Source organism: Thamnophis elegans, chromosome 4 (genome assembly GCF_009769535.1).
Source record: "Thamnophis elegans isolate rThaEle1 chromosome 4, rThaEle1.pri, whole genome shotgun sequence".
Taxonomy (NCBI): Eukaryota; Metazoa; Chordata; class Lepidosauria; order Squamata; family Colubridae; genus Thamnophis; species Thamnophis elegans.
Genome location: NC_045544.1, coordinates 53,744,429 through 53,764,761, shown reverse-complemented (window position 1 = coordinate 53,764,761; position 20,333 = coordinate 53,744,429). Strand labels below are relative to the sequence as shown.

The window sequence follows — 20,333 nt, the reverse complement described above, 5'->3', positions numbered from 1 at the left end:
TTTTTTGCTATTCAGTCTGACAGTTCAGCAATTTATAAGCTAGATGGATTTGGGACAGTCTACATATCTGAACAGGGACTTTTCCCCCCTAAAATTGTTTTCTGTTTAGAATGGATTTTAAAGAAAAAAAGTTATTAGATTTTTTTTTAATGAGAAGAACTATTAGATTCCACCATATCGTTTCTGAATCACATCAGGGGAAAATCACCACCCCATTCCAATGCTTCTCTCTTTTGGGGAAAATAGGGCAGAAACCTTTAAAAAAAAAGTCTGTAGAAGCAAATCAATGCAAGAATCTTACTTTTTCCCTCCTTTTTATTTGCCTCACACAAACGCTGTCTATCATCTTCTGTACAGAAGCTTAATTCATACTTGTTGAAGGACAAGGAAATTAGGAAGACATTTTAAAGATGGAAACTCCCATACAATTGTAAGATATTAACCTAAGAAGCCACCATAGTTGAACCAAACAATATCTAACAGAAATGCTACTTTAAAGATTCCTCCTATCTGCCTCAATGCATTCTCATCATTCATCATTTAGTTATTTGTTTACTTACTTATCCTCTCATTCAATGTATATAACCAACTACTTCATATACATGACTCTGGGTGGCTTACAGAGTGAACATAGCAAAAAATTAAAACATATATAAACAAACATAATAACAAAATCCATTAAAAACAAATTAAAACAATTAACTATTAACTAAAGAGCATAAAATGCAGGTGAATGCCAAGCAACAGCTTATGAACAATTGGGTCAAAACTTAGGAAATAACCCCACAAATATTTCATTATTACTATATGTAATAAGTATATCAATCTTGCTTAACTTCTTGTACAAATAATAATGGCTTAGCATATTTGTATGTTCAGACATCATTGTGAAAAGGAGCATCCATTTTAGCAATAGCAACAGCAGTTAGACTTATATACCGCTTCATAGGGCTTTGAGCCCTCTCTAAGCGGTTTACAGAGTCAGCATATTGCCCCCAACAACAATCCAGGTCCTCATTTTACCCACCTCGGAAGGATGGAAGGCTGAGTCAACCCTGAGCCGATGAGATTTGAACAGCCGAACTGCAGAACTGCAGTCAGCTGAAGTAGCCTGCAGTGCTGCATTTAACCACTGCGCCACCTCGGCTTTTCTCTACAATTCCCCCCTCCCCATACTTTCCATAAATTTTCCATAAATCTTCCAAGATTAATCCTGATTAAGTGATCATTTCAAATTTTAGGCAACGTAAAAAGGTAATATTCATTTGGCTTTTTCAGGACTTTGAATTCCAATGTAAAAAGGTCTATCCATGGGTCCATAAATGTTTCACCTCTCTGGCCCTCCTTAAACCAAGGACATTTTTTCTAAGGATTCTGCAGCAACTATAGAAGGAAATGCATGAAAGCATAGGCCTATGCTATATACCCAGACCCATGCACCTGTTTGCCTTCAGTTTCAAAGTGCTCTACAGCCCTAACAAATATTATCTTTTGAAAATATACAATGGGAAACAGAGTGATATAGAGACAGACTGACTGACTGACAGACAGACAGACAGACAGCCACACACACACAAAGTTGCTCCTACCTTGGATAATTGGTACAATACTGTGTATATATGTGGAAATCTTCACTCTGTACATAAACAAATTGAAAGATTTATTTAGAACCTGGAAACATCTATTTGACAGAAGGTCCACAGAAAAATAAGATAACATGACTAACTAGATTTAATTTGAAGCAGCCAGAAATCAATCAGTAATGAGCACAGAAGGCAGTACATTGACATAATAAAATGATATTGGCCAGTCCCAGAGATTAAGCATGTTTTCAAAGCCAATCCATTCCATTCCAAAATGAGTGACTGAAGGCTTTCACCCATCTATTTATTCCAATAGTTAAAAAGGTATATGAAAGATGGTTTTCAGCTACAAATAAGCATCCCACCAACCTATTAGATTATTTTTTAAAAACAGTGAAGTACCTCTGACCTCCATAAGGATCATATAATTTAAAATACATTATGTTTTATAAAGAATGTTTTACATCCTTGAACTTGAAGAAAACCCTTGGGAAAAGAAAACTACATACAATTTTATTTAACTTTTAGGTAACAATTAAATTACATTAACTTAAAATTTTACGTAACAATTTTATGTAAAATATATATGATCAAAAGCATTATTCCTGTACAGATTCTCTTAAACCAATTCCTCAAAAATCCTCAGGTTAATTAACACTAGCGCATCTAGACGTCTTCTTTTAGTACAACCAACCGTAGCCAATGTGCATTAACAGAGAGATTACAATGTTCATGATGACAACTTAGACAGAAATTGCATTCATGGTTGCACCTGGAAAAGGTGCTACCAAGTGCTGTTGGCCTTACCCTTGTTTACGTAGATATGTGGCTGTAGATGTGTTTTAATGGACTAAATTACTTTAAATTGTGTAAACTGCTCAAAGCTGATTGGGGAACAGCAGCTAAACAGAAGGATAAACATTCATGGAACATTTTTTTCAATATGCAACAATATCTGAGTGTGTATAGCATGTCTATCTTTTTTTGCATAGTGTTTCAGAGTTACCATATTTTTCGGAGTATAAGACGCACCGGAGTATAAGACGCAGCAAGGTTTTGAAGAGGAAAATTTTTTAAAAAGTTTTTGCACTCTGCAAACCTCCTGAAAACTGCCCCGTTTCCTCCCCCCAAAAAGGCATGAATAGCCTTTAGGGAGCTTACAGAGTGCTCTGGGGAGGGGGGCAAAAACAAGCAAAAAACAGCCTGTTTTTCGCAAAAATGGGCCCATTTTTCTTTTTAAAAAGGGCATGGATAGCCTTTAGAAGCTAATAGAGTGCTGGGGGGGGGGGGTAAAATTGAACAAAAAGTGGGGTTTTTTTCTCATTTCTGCCCTCCCCAGCCCCAGGAGCTCTCTAAAAGCTTCCTAGAAGCTATGCACAGCGATTTTGGCGAAGGGGGCAAGATTTTCAGCCTCTTTTTTGAGGGAAAAAGGTGTGCCTTATACTCTGAAAAATACGGTGATAAAAAACACTATTCAGCTCAAAAAGCTGTCTTAATCTGTGACCATCCCACCTAATAATTTTTAAAAAATCCATATAGCCACTGCTGATATTTTATCTTTAAACTTCAAATTCATGTAGCAGCCCTCATTGGCATGAGACATAATAAGCTTACATCACAGCCTACATATAATGCTTTGAACTAACAACTACTGTAGAAATCTACCGCCTGCAATGAAGTAGTAATCATGTTAACCATAATTTAAAGCAGAGACATTACACTCTGTTATTATAGCTGGTAGAATCACTCCAGTTATTGCATATATTAAGTTAGGGATTTCTTCAGTGTCATCCAAATGAAATGTTCATTACTGAAGTCACGCCCAATCTGTACATAAGTAAGCATTTATGAGCAAAAGGCAGAAAATATCAAGTTCGCTATATAACCATGCTGAACATTCACAAACACTGGCTGTGAAGGCTCTTTAAAAAAAAAAAAAGCATTTATTTTAAAAATTGTTACACCCTTTTGTTAATTGTGAATTTTTTTAAAAAAATTCTCATACTTTACCAAACTGGAAGGAGGTTTTAAAAAATTAAGAAATGATCTCAACTAGTCTGATATACATCAATAAAAATGCATCAATAATAGCTGACATTCAATATTACACAAACACATTTCTACTCCTATAACATATTTCTTGCAAACCATATCAGCAAATTACATCTATTTTTTTATTTATTTATTTGATTCATTCAATCATTTACAAGATAATAGGTATAAGAATAAGCATGAATATGAATGAAATGGGTACAAATAAATGGGTACAGTAGGACAGGGAGGATAGACACAATGGTGCACTTATGGACCTCTTAGAAATGGGGTGAGGTCATCTTTGAAACTGCACCAGAAGGAGATTTGAGGATCATACAAAAGGAGGGAAGATGAATCTGTTCCCCTGATTTTAAAATGCTGGGTTTTTAAAAGGATTTTAAGCTATCAGTTCTTTTGTAAAACGTTTAGTCTGCAAACTGCTTGTTTTCAGTTGCTGCAGCCATTCCATTACTAATACTTGGCATTTCTGTATTAGCCACTGTTAAAAATTAAAAAAATGGAAAGTGACTCTGTCTAGAAGTATCCATAAACAAGAACCTTTGGCCTTGCTGCCCAACATTTGATGATCTCTGGCACTGGCTGTGTGAGACTTTTGTTCACTATGCTGTCAGTATTCCTTTTCCATGTAATCATCAAATATCGAATATAACATAATACCCAATAACGCTGGGATTTGCACCACTGCCAAGGGTGGGTGTATCAGAATAAAGCATTTACTGCAAGCAGGCAGTGCTAATAGGAGGTAGCAGTAAAGTGTTGGAAAACAAATTAGTATGGCCATCTTCTGGCATCCATACCAGTGTTAAGATTCAGTTATCAAGTCAATTGGAATTCACAAAACTCACAAAATGAGAGAGAAAATCATTTTTGTGTGACTCAAACAAAGTAAAATATTTGTGTGCTGCCCCCTTTTAAATCAGATATTCACCGTGTAGCTGTACTGATGCAACCTAGAAATATATTTTGTTGCACAAACTTAACTTAATAAGCTGTACTTTGACTACCATAACCATTGCAATGTAGTGCTTTTACTGTATTTACAGCCCTTACCTTCCAAATTATAAAAGGAAGGAGGCTATAAGTCAGGGCAAAAGAATACCGAATTCAGATTGCTGAACAAAGTTGTCAACCTTTGAATTAAAATATATTTATGGTTTCATTAAAACCTGCACTTCTAGTTTTACTTTCATATATTCCTGATTACAGTACCTAAAAGGGCTTCTTTGATGTTCAGGGTGAACTGAGTAATATGGACAGTGGCCAACAGACAGCCATAAATCTGCAGCCCTCAACTCATGCAAGCCTTAGCAAAATGCAGTACTTAAAACAAGAGAGCTACTAACTACAAATCAACATACATTTCTTTTTAGATATAAATATGTCTGGCCAGTAGAAACTACTGTGTGAAGCTTAAAAACTCCCTTTGTCAAGGGAAGAAAGAGGAGGGGATGACTAGCCAAATTGCCTACACTTGCCTATTTTCAACATTTCCCCTCTGGTGACCACCTGAAAGGACAAAGCTGTCCTCTTATTTCTAAACATAAACATATCAAAGACTGAGAACCAATTTTAAGCAAGAGTCAAAGATGTGCCATCACAAAATCTAGACTGCTGCTTCTGTAATGCACAGGGTCATTGACTTAAATGCCTCCGTCAGCCTTACCAGACTAGGAGAGAAAGAAGAAAGGAAAAACCAATTGGAGAGAGAGAGAGAGAGAGAGAGAGAGAGAGAGAGAGAGAGAGAGAGAGGGAGGGAGGGAGAGAGACAGAGACAGAGAGAGTATTTGACACTTATAGCAGAAATCCACATTGAACTAAAAAATTCATCCTTGCAATTCTTCAACATCTGGTAATATTTATTTTTATATTTGCAAAATACTAGGAAGAGATCTAGTAGGTAAGGAAAAGAAAAGAAACAGCAAAGTTGGGGTGAATAGGAACTAGTACTGATTTTAAGCTGTTTGATATCCTCCCCGTTCCATTTTTAATCTTTTATATTATGTCTGTATGCAGTAACATTAATCCAAATAACTTTTTAAGAATAAAAAATGGAGTTGCCAAACATAATTAGTCAGTAACTTTGCAGGGTACGGCTGACAGATGATGTTACATATTATATCAGTCTACAAAAGGAAAAAGATAACTATTGAGAAAAATATTAAGATGTTCAAATATCTAAAAGAAAGAAAGAAAAGAAAGAAAGAAATATATACACATATACACACACACACAAACATATAAAACGATATATATATATATATATATGTATATACATATATATATATACAGTTCTATATGTATATAAAACTATATTTCTATATACATATAAAACTATATATATATATATAGTTTTAGCAAAAAGAGATGAATCAGTTATTTTTATCAAATATGCACATATTTTCAAATCAAATAATTCAAAAAAAGAGATGTGTTTTACCTAAACTCTCATCCATTCTAATAGATTTGTAAGAGCCAATTCATATAAGACTAAGGCCAAAGTAAAATTAAATAATGACTTAAGCTTGGAATATTTTCATATTGCTTCCCCAATTCAGGAAAATTTAGTGGAAAGGTAATATAAGCTAAGTCCATACAGTAATTTGTAAAAAAAAAAGATTTGCATCCTATGACTTATTTGTTATAGGCATTTGGGAACTGATGGAATGATCTTCCATTTATATATTCTGAGAATGCAAAATACTGAAGATCTTCAGTATTTATCTAACATCAAAAGATAATATAATCACTTACCTTAGAAACAAAGCATTCTGCTATAGCTACAGGATCATTTTCACAGTTTTCCAAATCTTGCAGAAGTTCACTAGTTAAAAAAAGAACAATACTGCAATTATTATCATCATATGCCAATATATATACTGCCTACAGTTAAAATTGGCACTGCATTTAAGATTCTAGCATAATTCATTGTGTTTCCTACTATAATGCTAAAAAGTAATTAGAGGTTTCTTATCAGTTTTTCTTTTTATAATTCCATTAATGTTCTGAATAAATGTCTGTTTGGCTTGCTTGCATTACTGTTTCCCTACTTCAGCTTCTATCTTTATAAGGATTTTAAAAAGCAACTACTGGCTCTGTTTTACAATGATTGTAAAAACATGTACATATACAATACATGTGCATCATTGCAATACTGCCTCCCCCCACAATGCCAATATACATTTTTCTGCATCTCTTTAGCACTTAAGGATTTTTCGCTGCTTAATACTAGGAAACAGAAAGCGAAATGATACACAGCTTCCTGCAGCACATGCAAAACTGTTTTGTAATAAATAGGCTGCATGTGTGACTTTTTGCCTACTAGCTCTGAATGGTTTTCAAGTGGATTCACATGTATTAAGCCTTGGTTTGTTTGAACACAATTTGTTAAATACATTACAATAGGCTACATGTCAGCATTCCGAGTAATGCATCCAAAGAAATCAGAACTCTGAGGCAGGCAGGCCCCTCAAAAAACATGTTTATTGGATACATCATATATGCACGGTTAGTGAAAGCCAACTCTGAAGTGTCCCTTTGTCAATAGCATAATTAAAAGAGTTTTTGTATCACGCTAAGGGAAACCAAACCAAACACATTATAGGTTCACTCAATATATGAATCTACTTTTCATTCATCCACATAATGCTATTCTGTATTCAGGGATGTACAGAAGCCCTTCAAATCAGATAAAAGACATTTATACCAACTTACTAACTGGGTTCCTTTTTAAACAACATTTGGTATGTTGGATTTGGCTACACTGAACACATTTCAGCTCACAAGCACCATAACACTTTTTGCTGTCTATGCTGCAATACTGTATGTTCAAATTGTTCTTTCCTTTGAAAATACAGTATGTTTGTTTTAACTTAGGAAAGTGGAAAATTAAATTGAAATTATAAACTTGTAGTTTTGAGATTCTGAAGATAGTTAGGATGCTACAGCCTCCTGGATAGTTTCCGTATCATCACTTTATCTGTGAATAAATTACCAATTACAATTTGATCTGATGTATGTTGGAAGCTCAAAGATAATGTGGCTCACTATTCATTTAGCATGTACAGGCTTGTTTCTTCCAAGCTCAGTTACTCATGCTATGTATCAGTTAACCTTTGTCTCCCGCATCTGGTTTGCAGTTTTGCATTTGTGCAAAATATGTACTGATATGTATGTTTATATGAGGGTACCAAAGTAATCTGAGCTGGCAACTGGAAATAAAGAAACAATGTAAAAAAACTTTCTAATCTACTATAATCCTCCAAATTCTTTTCTAACATATGAAGATATATGTGATTCTGAGAAGCTGATACTTTATTGTTATGGCACACTGATTACAAGATGTGTATGAATAACAGGTAGGAAATGGACAATATATTTGTCTTGTGTATTTCTACACAACTGTTTTCATGATATGGCAGGATTGATAGATTCACAAGAGTTCTCATTACTATAGTTAATTCTACTTCTACCTTTAATTATGACATGCTCAGTTTAACTCCCATGCTTGGTGACCAGTTCTCTAAGGTTCCCAATTATGACACAGTTGCACATTATGATGTAACTGTGATGTAACTATGAAGAAGCATTGCTAATATTAGTTCTTATGATACATCTAGATTCATGACCCAAGTCAGCCAAATTCACTGTGGCAGAATAAATGGGGAAAAAAAACCTCTCCCATTTTCCAAGCAGAATATTAGCTACACAAATAAAATGGAAAATAACTAATATTCCAGTTTTGATTTTTAAAAAGCTATTACTCCCAAAAGTGGAAATAGGAAATGAGGCAGTATCTAAAATGGGTCCCATAGATCCCACAGATTTCTATTGAAAAGCATACCTGGCCAAAAGGTTTGAGCTAAGATTTATTATTATTATGACACGTGGTTCATGAAATAATTCAAACGGTAAACAAATACTTAATTTTAAATTAAATATTTGGGAGCTAAGTTTAATAAGCCTTTACAAATGGAAGGTTGATGAAAAGCAGACACAATGCAGCTATTACAGCTGCCTAATTTGCTTTAAGAGGTGAAGTTTAATTCTTTATATAAAATAAGTTGAAATATGATAAAGTTGTAGACAATTTTAATATTCTGGCAATAGATAAAAAGTGAATTTAGCAACCAATTAAAAGTATGTTCTTTATTTTAAACTTAACAGCAAAAATGGGTGGGACTCCCTGTCTCCCACCATTTCTGTCCATCTCTCTTGTTCTTGCAGAATGACCAGGTAACAGGTCAATTCCCTGAAGCTATATAATTTGATGAGACCTAGGGGGCATACATTTCTGTGGCAATAATTAGGAATAATTTCTGCCTGCCGGCCCACTGCTGTCCTTTAGAAGTTCAGATGACTCTGGCTTTTAGCTAGCTAGAAGGATTTAACATCCAGTTTTTATATCTACAAAAGTAAGAATAAGGGCACATCTGAATGAGTTCATATTATATGAATTATAGAGCTGATGAGGTAGGATCTGATCATCTAGCACAACTTTTGTTCCTTCCCAAAGTTTTCAAGAATTTCAACATGCGTGATTTTAATATGATAGGAGAAGGAATCATTTAAATACACGGAAAGGATCCATATAAATGAAATTCATAATTTCATAATTCATTTAAATTTTAATTCAATTTAAATTAAATGTTTGCTTTGTTACAGCCATTTATAGGTCCTGCTCCCATTTTCAATCTGGAATAGTCTGAAAATGATTGTATACCAGTATATACAACCAAAAGCCTAAAATTGTCTTTAATCACTCCAAGAAGTAGTTTACCTTTACTTTAGTTCAGGGGTGTCAAACTCATGTCATCACGGTGGCTTTATGTGATTTTTTGGAACTTCCCTCCCCCCATCGCTAAACTGAACATGGGCATGGCCAGTGCGTGACACATCCGGCACATGCGCCAGGAGTTTGACAGCCCTGCTTTAGTTCCTTCAAAACCAAATCAGCTGAAATATCAAAGTCATTATCAAAGGTATACAAATGCAAATTATGTTCCACAATCCAGTCCAGATGTGACAAGGACAAATATCCTTGATGCCCAGTATATGTTTTCTTGTGGGTGACTTACTAAAATAGATATAAACTCTCCAGCTGCCATTTGTGCTTCTCTGGATAAGCAAATCCCCAAACTTCAAATTTGATTTTAGAAGGATCTTTGCAGCTTCAATGAAAGCAAAACATGTTTTAATAGTGGAGATAACCTCTCTGAAACAGGCCCATTTTGTAGCATAATTAAATGACAGGCATAAAAGAAACTAAAACTGCAAAATACCCAAGTCCTTCCCAGTATTATGCACAAATTTTCTAGAAGCATTGCCCTTGATGATTTTGTGGCAAGACGACCATCAGAAAAGGAGCAGATATGTTCCTAAACATTCACTGGCATGTGGCTCTGTTTATTCCAATTTCTGGCCATGCACAGGTCAGTCTCAAAATTAAACTACCGTGTTTCCCCAAAAATACAACAGGGTCTTATTTTCTTTTTACCTACAAAATATGGCTGGGGCTTTATTATGGGGGTTTATTGTTTTGGGGTTACCAGGTGGCTGCTCTCTTGCGAGCGGGCTCCCAAAGAGCCGGGCACAGCCTCATGGGCGAATGGCTGTGTTGTGTTGTCACAGCAGCGCAACACCACAGCCATGAAGCAACCACGCTCACGAGCAGCCACCCAGCAAACCTCCTTTGCAGCCGGGCACAGCGCCATTCACTGACCTAGGGTATCGCCAAGCCATGTGAGCGCCTGTTCGCCGCTGCCCGGCTCCCGCGGCTTGGCGCCTTCCAATGCCAGTGAATGGTGCTCTGCACGGTTGCAGAGGGGGGATGTGCGAGCGTCTGTTCCGCTCTCTCTCACCCGCCTCCCAGCCTCACGATGCATGGTCCAGCTCTCATTACGGAGCCAGGGCGCCAGCGCTGGCACCATCCCAGCCTGGCTTTTTCCGCGGCTTCCAACCCGAGTCTTTCAGCTGGGTCATGCATCGTGAGGCTAGGAGGTGGGTGAGCAGAGCGGAACAGCCACTTGCACAACCCCCCTCTCCAGCCATGCAGAGCGCCATTCACTGGCATTTGGAAGGCGCCAAGCCACAGGAGCCGAGCGGCGGCGAACAGGCACTCACGCGGTTTGGCGGTACTTCCTAGGTCAGTGAATGGTTCCTGCAAAGGGGGTTTGCTGGGTGGCTGCTCATGAGCGTGAGAGCCATTCGCCCATGAGGCTGTGCCTGGCTCTTGAAGCCCGTTCGCAAGAGAGCAGCTGCCCAGCAACCCCCTCTTCAGCTGGGCACAGCACTACTCACCAACCTAGCGGTATCCCAAAGGCGCCAAACAACGTGATCACCTTTGCCTTCCCCCCAGGTTCCCGTGGCTTGGCACCTTCGGGGGTACTGCTAGGTTGGTGAGCGGTGCTCTGCCTGGCCGGAGGTGGGGGGTTGTTCAGGGGGCTTATATGTGGGCGGGGGGTTATATTTTTGCCCACCAGAAAATGTGCCATGGCTGTATTATGAGGACATGTCGTATTTTGGGGAAAATACGGTAAGAACATTTTAAATCACTAACAATATGAAGGAATGTCACAGGGACACACGATACAGCTCTGGAAATGTCTTTTATTACCCTTTTTTACCCTCACTCTGAAGATTATAATACTGTTAATCTGTTTCAAGTACTGCCCTCCCCCAATTTTCTTTATTCATTTTGTTCAACTTTCATCCTTTAATCTTCCTGAAAAGGAAAAAAAAAAAGCAGGAAAGGCGTTAATGTATCATTTCTACATATGCTTTCACTTTAATATTTACTTACCTATTGAAATGATAAATATCTTTTATGTTTCCAAACAAAGCCGATCGCTCCTCTGTACCCAAAGACAGCTTGGATTGGTCAGTGATACAATCAAGGTAATCCTATGAAACAAATGAAAAGGGTGCCTTAATGTTGCCTGCTCATTTCCCCCCCAGAAAATGAAACTACCTTTAACTGTGTAAAATGAGTCTCTGCCAGATCAATTTCACTCTATATTACTGTAATCCCTTCAGTGAGTCCATCCCGAACAGGCCTTCTATTATGGGAGATAACAATACTTTATCTGTTCACCAATATGAAAGAAATGCTCTCAAAGACTGAACATACTGTGCTGCTAAGACTATACCCTGTATGTTTTTCAAGTTGCAAATGTATTCGGATTTCACCCCTAGTGACAGCTTAATCATCTCCATTAAATACCCAATAAAATCAATGACATCTTCCTATAGTAATTCTCCCCCGCACCCCAGTATTATTAACATACCTGGGTTTCATAAAACCTAAGCAGATTTCTGGGGAAAATGTAATTATTTCAGAGCTAGCAAAATAAATGTTTTTAATGTTTCAAAAAGGCAACATAAATGTAATTATTGTCAACTTGTAAAGAACAGAATATTCAACTGTCTATTTAGCTCTCTAGTTACACATAATGTATAATATGGTATACTAGAATATATTCTCGGGAATTTGTTTGCACAAACAGATGCAAAGTATATGAACATAGAGACTGCATTTGGGGAGAGATGAATAAGAACTATAAATGAATCAAGAAAAAGAACTCTATCTCACTTTACTGTTTTTATAACCATTTTCATTCCTCTTTGATTAAAGTAAAATTCCTTAAATTAAGTTCACCTACTGGGGATTTCATGAATTCATTCATTTTCTTGGTAGAAGTATGGAAGTGATATGCCATTGCCTTTTTCATCAAGTCTAATCTGCAGTTTTGGTATTACTATCTACTTTTTCATCAATTTCGACATGTTTAGTTTTGAAGACCAGATAACATCAGTCACAAACCATAGAGAGGAACAAAGTTCCTGCAGCAAAACTACCCTACACTCTTAAACATCTTTAGAATATTCAATAAAGCAGGACTTTTGGAATGGTTTTCTCATATTCTGGGAAAGAAATTGGTAGTTTGCAAAATATTATAAGCCCAGAAGATCTGCACAGTTTTTCTTTTACCAAGAAAATGGATAGCTACTTTCCTAGCATATCAAAAAGTGGCTAGGAAGATCAAGAAATCCTTTCCTAATTCAGCTAAAAATAATTGAGTTCTAAAGTAAACATATCCATTTGCCAAGATTTCTGTATTCTTTCAATACATTTGGTTAAAGAACACTCAGTGAAAATCCTGCTTTTCTGATTGCGAGTATCTGCCAGGGTAGCAATAGCACTTAGATTTATATACCACTCCATAGTACTTTACAGCACTCCCTAAGCCATTTACAGAGTCAGCATATTGCTCTCAACAATCTGGGTCCTCATTTACCCACCTCAGAAGGGTTGAATCAATCTTGAGCCGGTCAGGACTGAATTCTTGGCAGTGGGCAATTTGCCTGCAATATTGCATTCCAATCACTGCGCCACCACGGCATTAGCCTGAGTCTTGACAAGTAGATTTCCAAAACTTTTACATGTTCTTTTATGGTCTCTGCTTCCTGTTTTTTCAGTCTGAGTACCCAACTTCAATATTTCTACTTGCATTCTACTCTACCAACAGTTTCAAACAGCAAACTCCATGAATATGTCTATCCAGTTTTCCTGACAAGAGTATGAAAATGGTTTGCTGTTGTCTTTCCAAACCTAGATTTTAACAGCCATATGTTGCCACCTGTTGAAACATCAAGACTTTTCATACATGGAAACAAGGTACAATAGTGCAACTTTTAGCTCAATAACCTGGACATAAGGATTCTTATCCAATTATTGCTAGATAACTGTCATAAATCAATTATTCCTGTAAAATAACTGTTTTGTCTGTTTTCCTCATTAAACTATAATTTTACTTCCATTTAAGAAAAAAGGTGACTTTAGGTAAATGTAATTATATATCTACATACTGGAGGGTTTTAACAATTAAGGGCCATGACATCTAAATGCTACAGTGTACACTCTCTGCACCTTTATTTTTCATTCCAATTACATTATCTTATGACCTCATTCTTAAGATCTGTCCTCTTAAATATGTTATTGCATTAAGTCACTGTAACAATATCCCCAGGGTTTCCTGAAAATCCCCAGTGACCCTTTGCCTTGTAGCAAAGATTAAGAAACTCATAAAGGAGAAACTATTGTTACATATACAAACATACCCAGAATCTGAGTCAGTGAGTGGAAAAATAAGCTAATACAATGGTAGATCTTTCCAAATTTGAAATACAATACAAATTTGGTTGTACCAGCATGAAATAAGCTTGCTCTAAAAACCAAAATAGAGAGCTTCAACTATTGATAAGCATAATAAGACTTTTTAAATGGTACTTTATAAAGGAATTCATAATTCTCTTTCCTCACATTAGTCCCAATTTGAAGGCATTGTAATCATGCCTACAAGAAACTGAAATTAATCATTTGGACCAAATATCCAATTTTACTGACAAGCGTTTTTTTAATTGAATATTGTCAGGTTCTGCTTTTTATTTTGGGGGCCTTTTATGTTTTTCATTCTATTCATTTAAGAGTTTAACAACTGCTTCCAAAGGAAAAAATAGAGAACTGTGTGAAAGCAAAGATCGTTTATTATAAAAAAACGAAGTATCAGAAAACACGGATAGCTCTATTCTTTACGTAAAACAAAGAAACAGAAACTGTATTGTACTATATTGAAACTGGACTGCAGATAATGATCACTCAAGTATGACAATAAGAAATCCATCAAAATGTAAATTGGATTTTGGCATGGTTAACCTAATTTTTCTAATAGGGTTTGGAAACAAAGGTGCTGAACTATTTTACTTGAATTCTGTCTGTTTGCAAATCATGGTACAGAACTTGCCAATAAAATAAGGTCAACCTAACACTACTAGACTTTTCCTCAGATTACTATCAAAATTTATAATGCAAAATTAAATATTGTTCAGTTTCTGGGAAAGAGGCCTGTGTAAATGAGGGTGCTGCTGCTTCTCCTTCTAAAACATTGTTAACATATTTATTTCACATCCAGTCATTTATTTTTGAATAGTGTATAGCAGTGATGGCGAACCTTTTTGGCATCGAGTGCCCAAACTGGGAAATGTGTGTGCATGCGTGGGCATACCAGTGAGCTGGAAACCCAAAGACCAACTGGCTAATGCCATGCTGTCCACCTGGTCTTCAGGTTTTTCGCACACACCAGCTGGTCTTCGCATGCACCAGAGTACCAGATGGCCAGCGCATGCATGCACACTGTCCAGCTGGTCTTTGGGTTTCTGGCACTCCAGCGTGTGTGAAGACTAGCTGGCCGGTGCGTATGTATGTGCCAGAAACCAGAAGAGCTGCCATAGGTTCACCATCATGGGTATATAGCTATAACAGTACCTCAATGCACTGAAATGCCAAATGTTGAAAGTTTTGGAAAGTTGCAGATGGGGTACTGTATATCTATGCCCTAAGCACCAAAATGATCATGTAAACTCTGAATGTCCTCTTTAGTTATTAAGTTATTTAGTTATGATCGCCAACATCTGATGACGCAAGAAGTAGTAGTTATTAAAGGCAAGAACAAGTGCTACAAACAATTGTATCACCAAATGCAGCTATTTTGTCTTACCATTTGAAAGTGCTTATTAAAAAGAAGTCCAATAGAAACTCTACTGGCATGGGAATTTAACTATCTTGCCAAAAACAGCATGTTTAAATTTTATGATACAAAGTAATGAGTATCATGGAGAATGAAACTTTGTTCACTCAGCTCACCCTAAGACTTTCTAACTAACCTTAACTGGGATTGTAGCCACAGAGATGAAATCAGCTCTATAAAACCCACTTCTGAAGATCATTATGTTCAAAATAATTCATGGGAACTAACCAACCCAATAAATAAATAACTCAAGAGTTTTCAAATTAGAGCTCTGTATTGTGCCTTGTCATTTAATAGCTCCTCAAACCCGTCCTAGAAAGCCATTAAAAATGGAACATGATCTCTCAGTCTGTCCTGCATGGAAAATGATCAAAGCTACACAACCACGAGTTTGTTTTATAGCCTTAATCATTTTTTTCCTGTTTAAAAATTATTTGACCCAAACAGCCCAATGGAAAATACTAACAATATGATAGCAAGCTGTGAACGTTTGAAATCCTGATTTTAAAAAAGTGTGGAAAATCCCCAATAAACACACCAGACTGTTTATTGTTAAAGCAAACTCAGTATCTGCTGGGAAACAAAAGAAAAAGACCAACCTCCTAAACCAACCATGGAATTAAAACTAATTTAATAAAGTTTACAGTCTGCATATTATATCTGCTCCAACAATTTGACAAAATAATTGGAAATGCAACCAAAAACCCACTCATTTTTCATCCCTTTTGGATTTTCTGCATATAAATATCCTACTGATTCAAAACAAGAATGCCTGAGTTAATAATACCAAAGTTTCAAGTGATAATATCATGTAATATGTCAGAATGGAAAAGAAAGGAACCCTTAATTCAGTAATATACATTACACAATATCCACAATAATATCCATTAACTAACAGCATTAAATACTTGTAATAATATTAGCCACAGTGCTTCCATGGCTACATACAATAAGAGATTCTCAAAAGCCCTCTAAAAGAAACTCAGTTTACCACCTTCCAGAAAGCAACCATAGTTGGGGCTAACATAACATCTAAGGGGAGATTATTCTATAATAGAAACTTCTGGTTTCATCTCCACCAACCCCCCCACCCCCATTTCAACAAACGTTTAAGGGTTTTTCCCCTGATGACCAAGCTAGATAACCAGTTGAAGGTGGAGTGACAAAATATACACAGCTTTGTAGATTAAACCAGCCCTCTCAACTGAAATTCTCTGGGCAGTCTTAAGAACAGATATAATATACTCATGGTGAATAATACTTGCCAACAAGCAGGCCATATGCTTTTTGTAGCAAATTGTTATCTTCTATGTTGTCTTCAACGTCATCTCCAGGTAGAGTACAAGACAACAAGCTTAACTTAGAGCAATGAGGATATGAAACAAGGATTAAATTTTGGTGTAATTGTTCAGACTCCTTTATATATGATCACGGTACAGATAAATAGGATCTGATGAAAGTTAAGTGAAATATCAGAAAATACGATGGGGCAATTATTTTTCCATAAAATCAAATATTATGGCATACTGTATATCTTTCCCCCATCCCAGTGCTGAAATTTTGATGGCCTTTCTTCTTATCAGATTGGACATATTGCCCCACACAGCTCTGTCAGGGTATTATAAAAAATATGCTGCTACCTCAGCCTATATGTCCATGTGGGGATGTCTCTGTGAAGTCCTTGAGCCAAATGGTCCTCTAGTACTCTTTTTACTGTGGATCCTGCAGACATTTGTCTGCTCTGTTCTGAAGAAATATACTGGGACAGAGTACAAGTAGTTCTTGATGACCACCTTTCATTTAGTGATCGCTCGAAGTTACAACAGCACTAAAAAAAGTGACTTATGACCATTTTTCACAGTTATGTTCATTGCAGTATCCCCATGACCACAATCAAAGTTCGGACACTTGGCAACTGGCTTGTATTTACGACGGTCACAGTATCCTGGGGTTATGGGATTGCCTTTTGCAACTTTCTGACAAGCAAAGTCAACGGGAAAGCCAGATTTATTTAACAACTGTGTTAACAACTGCAGTAATTCACTGAATAACTGTGGCAAGAAAGGTCATGAAATGAGACAAAACTCACTTAATAACTGCCTCACTTAGCAACAGAAATTTTGGACTCACTTGTGGTCACAAGGTGAGCCATTTCTCTAGGCCCATGATGGCAAACCTATGGCATGCATGCCACAGGTAGCACGCAGCGCCCACTCTGTGGGTACGCGAGCTGTCACCCTAGTTCTGTTCCACTGTGCATGTGCGCATGCCTCCCGCTGGCCACCTGGTCATTGGGTGACATTGGAACATGTGAGGGGGGCCCTTGTGAGCATGCATGGGGGCGGAGCACGTGTGGGGGAAACACACATGCATTTGCAGGAGGCATGCATTTACGGGGTGTGGGGCACATGTGTGGGGCTGCTCACACATTGCATTTTGGGGGTTTGGGCAGGTTCACGCATGCACTTTGGACACTCACTCGGAAAAGGTTACTACACTAGGCATATTAACCAAGTGAATAAAAAGAACTAGATTGCTAAGAGGATTTATGACTTACTATATGAATATGTTCACCTGTTTTTAACAATGTGCTATATCACAAAATTTAGCCACTTTTTTGAACAATATTTATATTTTATCAGAACAATGTATCAACCTTTATATCACAATATTTTGGCTACTCTGCTGTTGGAATAGAACAAAAGTTCAGTTTCTTTAACAGAGACAAGGTAGAAATAATAGCAGTTTCCCATTCTCAAATCCGATCACAATTAAGTATCATTTTCATGCCTGAGTTGCAAAAATTTCTGTCCTGGGCAACCAGCTTTTTATTAAGCGTGGTCATAACTTCTATCAAAACAATATTTTTGAAGAGTAGCAAGAAGCAAATTGCTACCAAGAAGGAGAAAATTCTTCCCTTATCTTCTGCCATAAGCACAAGATTTACTGGGAGATTGGAGGATGGGAATTGGGGAATTAGTAAATGGAAAACAAAGGAACCTAATTCTCCATGAACATCATGAACTCCAGAGACTCAGATTTTCAAGCAAGTCTCTGAGATACCCCCTAATTTACATTCTACAATAAAATTATATGATCAAAACCTATAAATTATCTACCTCACATTCATGTTTTTTGTAACAGGTTCTTGCAAGTTTTTCCTTATAGTCCTTTAAAAAGTATTTTAAATCACTGACAATCAACCAAGATTCACGTAAAGGTCTTTTTACAAGGCAATTCTTATAAATAGACATTAGTAGGTATAGACTCACTTTTTTCTCACTTTTTCCAACTTTTGGATTGAGCATTGACTTCAATGGTAATGGTCAGAAATATAAACATAATATCAATTACAGCTCTGGGCATTTTTGTCAACAAAAAAATAAGTTGAATAGTATGAAATACAGATTCCTTCCTCTTTAACTGTACTTGGCCTGAAGCAGCCTCCATGCTTAGCCTCCTTCCAGATGGCTGCAGGCTAAAAAGTACTTGCCCTTACATATCACCTTTACTCTCAGGGTAAGAACGCACAACACTATATATATATATTTATATATATATAAAAGACCTGCTCTCAGTTGCATGTCATAAATCACTAAGGTGACCAGATTTTCAGATTGGTAAAGAGGGACACCTTTGACCGGGGCGGGGGGGGGGGGAGGCCCTTGATTAAAAATTTTATACGGAGCAACAAAAATATAACGCAAAAATAGTATTGTAATTTTTTTCATTTCAACATAACTACAATTTACAAATATAAATTGTAACTCTTGCCACACATCAACATTTTGATCACGTGACCATGAGGATGCTGCAACGGTCGCTAAGTGTGAAAATGGTCGCCAAATGTGAAAAATGGTCATAAGTCACTTTTTTCAATGCCATTGTAACTTTGGTCACTATACCACCTTTCTTGCCACACTTTTTAAGTGAATAACTGCAACTGATAAGTTAGCAACATAAGTGAATCTGGTTTCCCAAATTGCCTTTGTCAAAAGGCAATTAAAATGACCCCAGGACACTGAAACCTCATAATACGAATCTGTTGCCAAACATCAAAAATTTTGATTGCGTGACCATGAGGATGCTGCAACGGTCGCTAAGTGTGAAAATGGTCGCTAAGTGTGAAAAATGGTCATCAGTCACTTTTTTCAATGCCATTGTAACTTTGGTCACTATTCCACTTTTCTTGCCACAGTTCTTAAGTGAATAACTGTAACTGGTATTTTGTATTTTGGATAGAATCTTTTTTTAAATAGTCTAAGACAATTTAAAAAAAGAACCCACACAGAATAAAACTATTTTAAAAAATCCTATGCACAATAAATAAAATATTATTTTAAAATACATTAAAAAAATAAAAGAAAAAAACCCAGCTCACTTACCAGCAGGCACAAGTCAATCCAGAATGATGTAGATGTTAATACAAAGAACTGATCAAATTAAAATGGTGAAATTAGTCAGGGAAATATTTTTCAAAGAAACTTTTGCCACCATTTTTTCTTCCACACGAGCTGACCTCCAACCTCTGTGCCCCTCCCCTCCGGAAAATCCAGGAAGTAACACTGGCAGCCCCTCTAGCCAAGAATTTCCTGGAGCTCTATGGTACTTGGTCATTTTTTCTTATAAAATGAGGTAAAAGGGGCGTGGGGGGGTCCGTTTTCTTGCTTTAAAGTTTTAATATCTTCAATGAAAGTACTGAGACAGAGAGAGGGATTAGACAGGGTGTCTTTTGTCTTGCCCCGGTTAGGATTTCTTAAGCAAAACCACTGGGCTTTCAACATGAAGCCAGAAAATCGGGACTTTTTAAAAACGGCCCGGGACACGGGACAAATTGTTATAAAGCGTGACCGTCCCGCTGAAATTGGGACGTCTGGTCACCTTATAAATTACTAATGATCTTTATATCAATCTACTTTTGAAGACAACTTGGAGACTTCTGCTGACCTTTTCTTTTCAGATGAATGTGTAGCTGTCACTCAAAAGCCAAACATGCCTTTCAGGAGTCAATTACTTCTACCTTGAGATATTTATCAGCACTCATTTATTTCAATTCTATATCATTTCTCTTTTTAATGCTTATGCTCCTAGTTTAGGGATATGATCTTATAGT

At 36.8% G+C, this 20,333-nt stretch overlaps 1 protein-coding gene and 1 long non-coding RNA gene across 6 annotated transcripts in view; one reads left to right on the top strand and one right to left on the bottom strand.

Annotated features, from left to right (window-relative positions):
• PLEKHG1 (pleckstrin homology and RhoGEF domain containing G1) overlaps positions 1-20,333 on the bottom strand; it is a 60,177-nt gene that overhangs the window by 26,948 nt on the left and 12,896 nt on the right. Inside the window, 3 exon segments of the mRNA XM_032215689.1 lie at positions 1,590-1,636; positions 6,390-6,459; positions 11,437-11,537. Of these exon segments, the coding sequence (XP_032071580.1) occupies positions 1,590-1,636; positions 6,390-6,459; positions 11,437-11,537 (218 nt within the window).
• The window catches only part of LOC116507503, a 59,781-nt gene that overhangs the window by 28,630 nt on the left and 10,818 nt on the right, over positions 1-20,333 (top strand). For 4 of the 5 annotated variants that reach the window (XR_004255221.1, XR_004255217.1, XR_004255218.1 and 1 more), the window contains 2 exons: positions 11,477-11,531; positions 13,113-13,311. This is a non-coding gene — a long non-coding RNA (uncharacterized LOC116507503). The remainder of the gene's footprint in view (positions 1-11,476; positions 11,532-13,112; positions 13,312-20,333) is intronic. The other variant, XR_004255220.1, reaches the window with a different exon arrangement.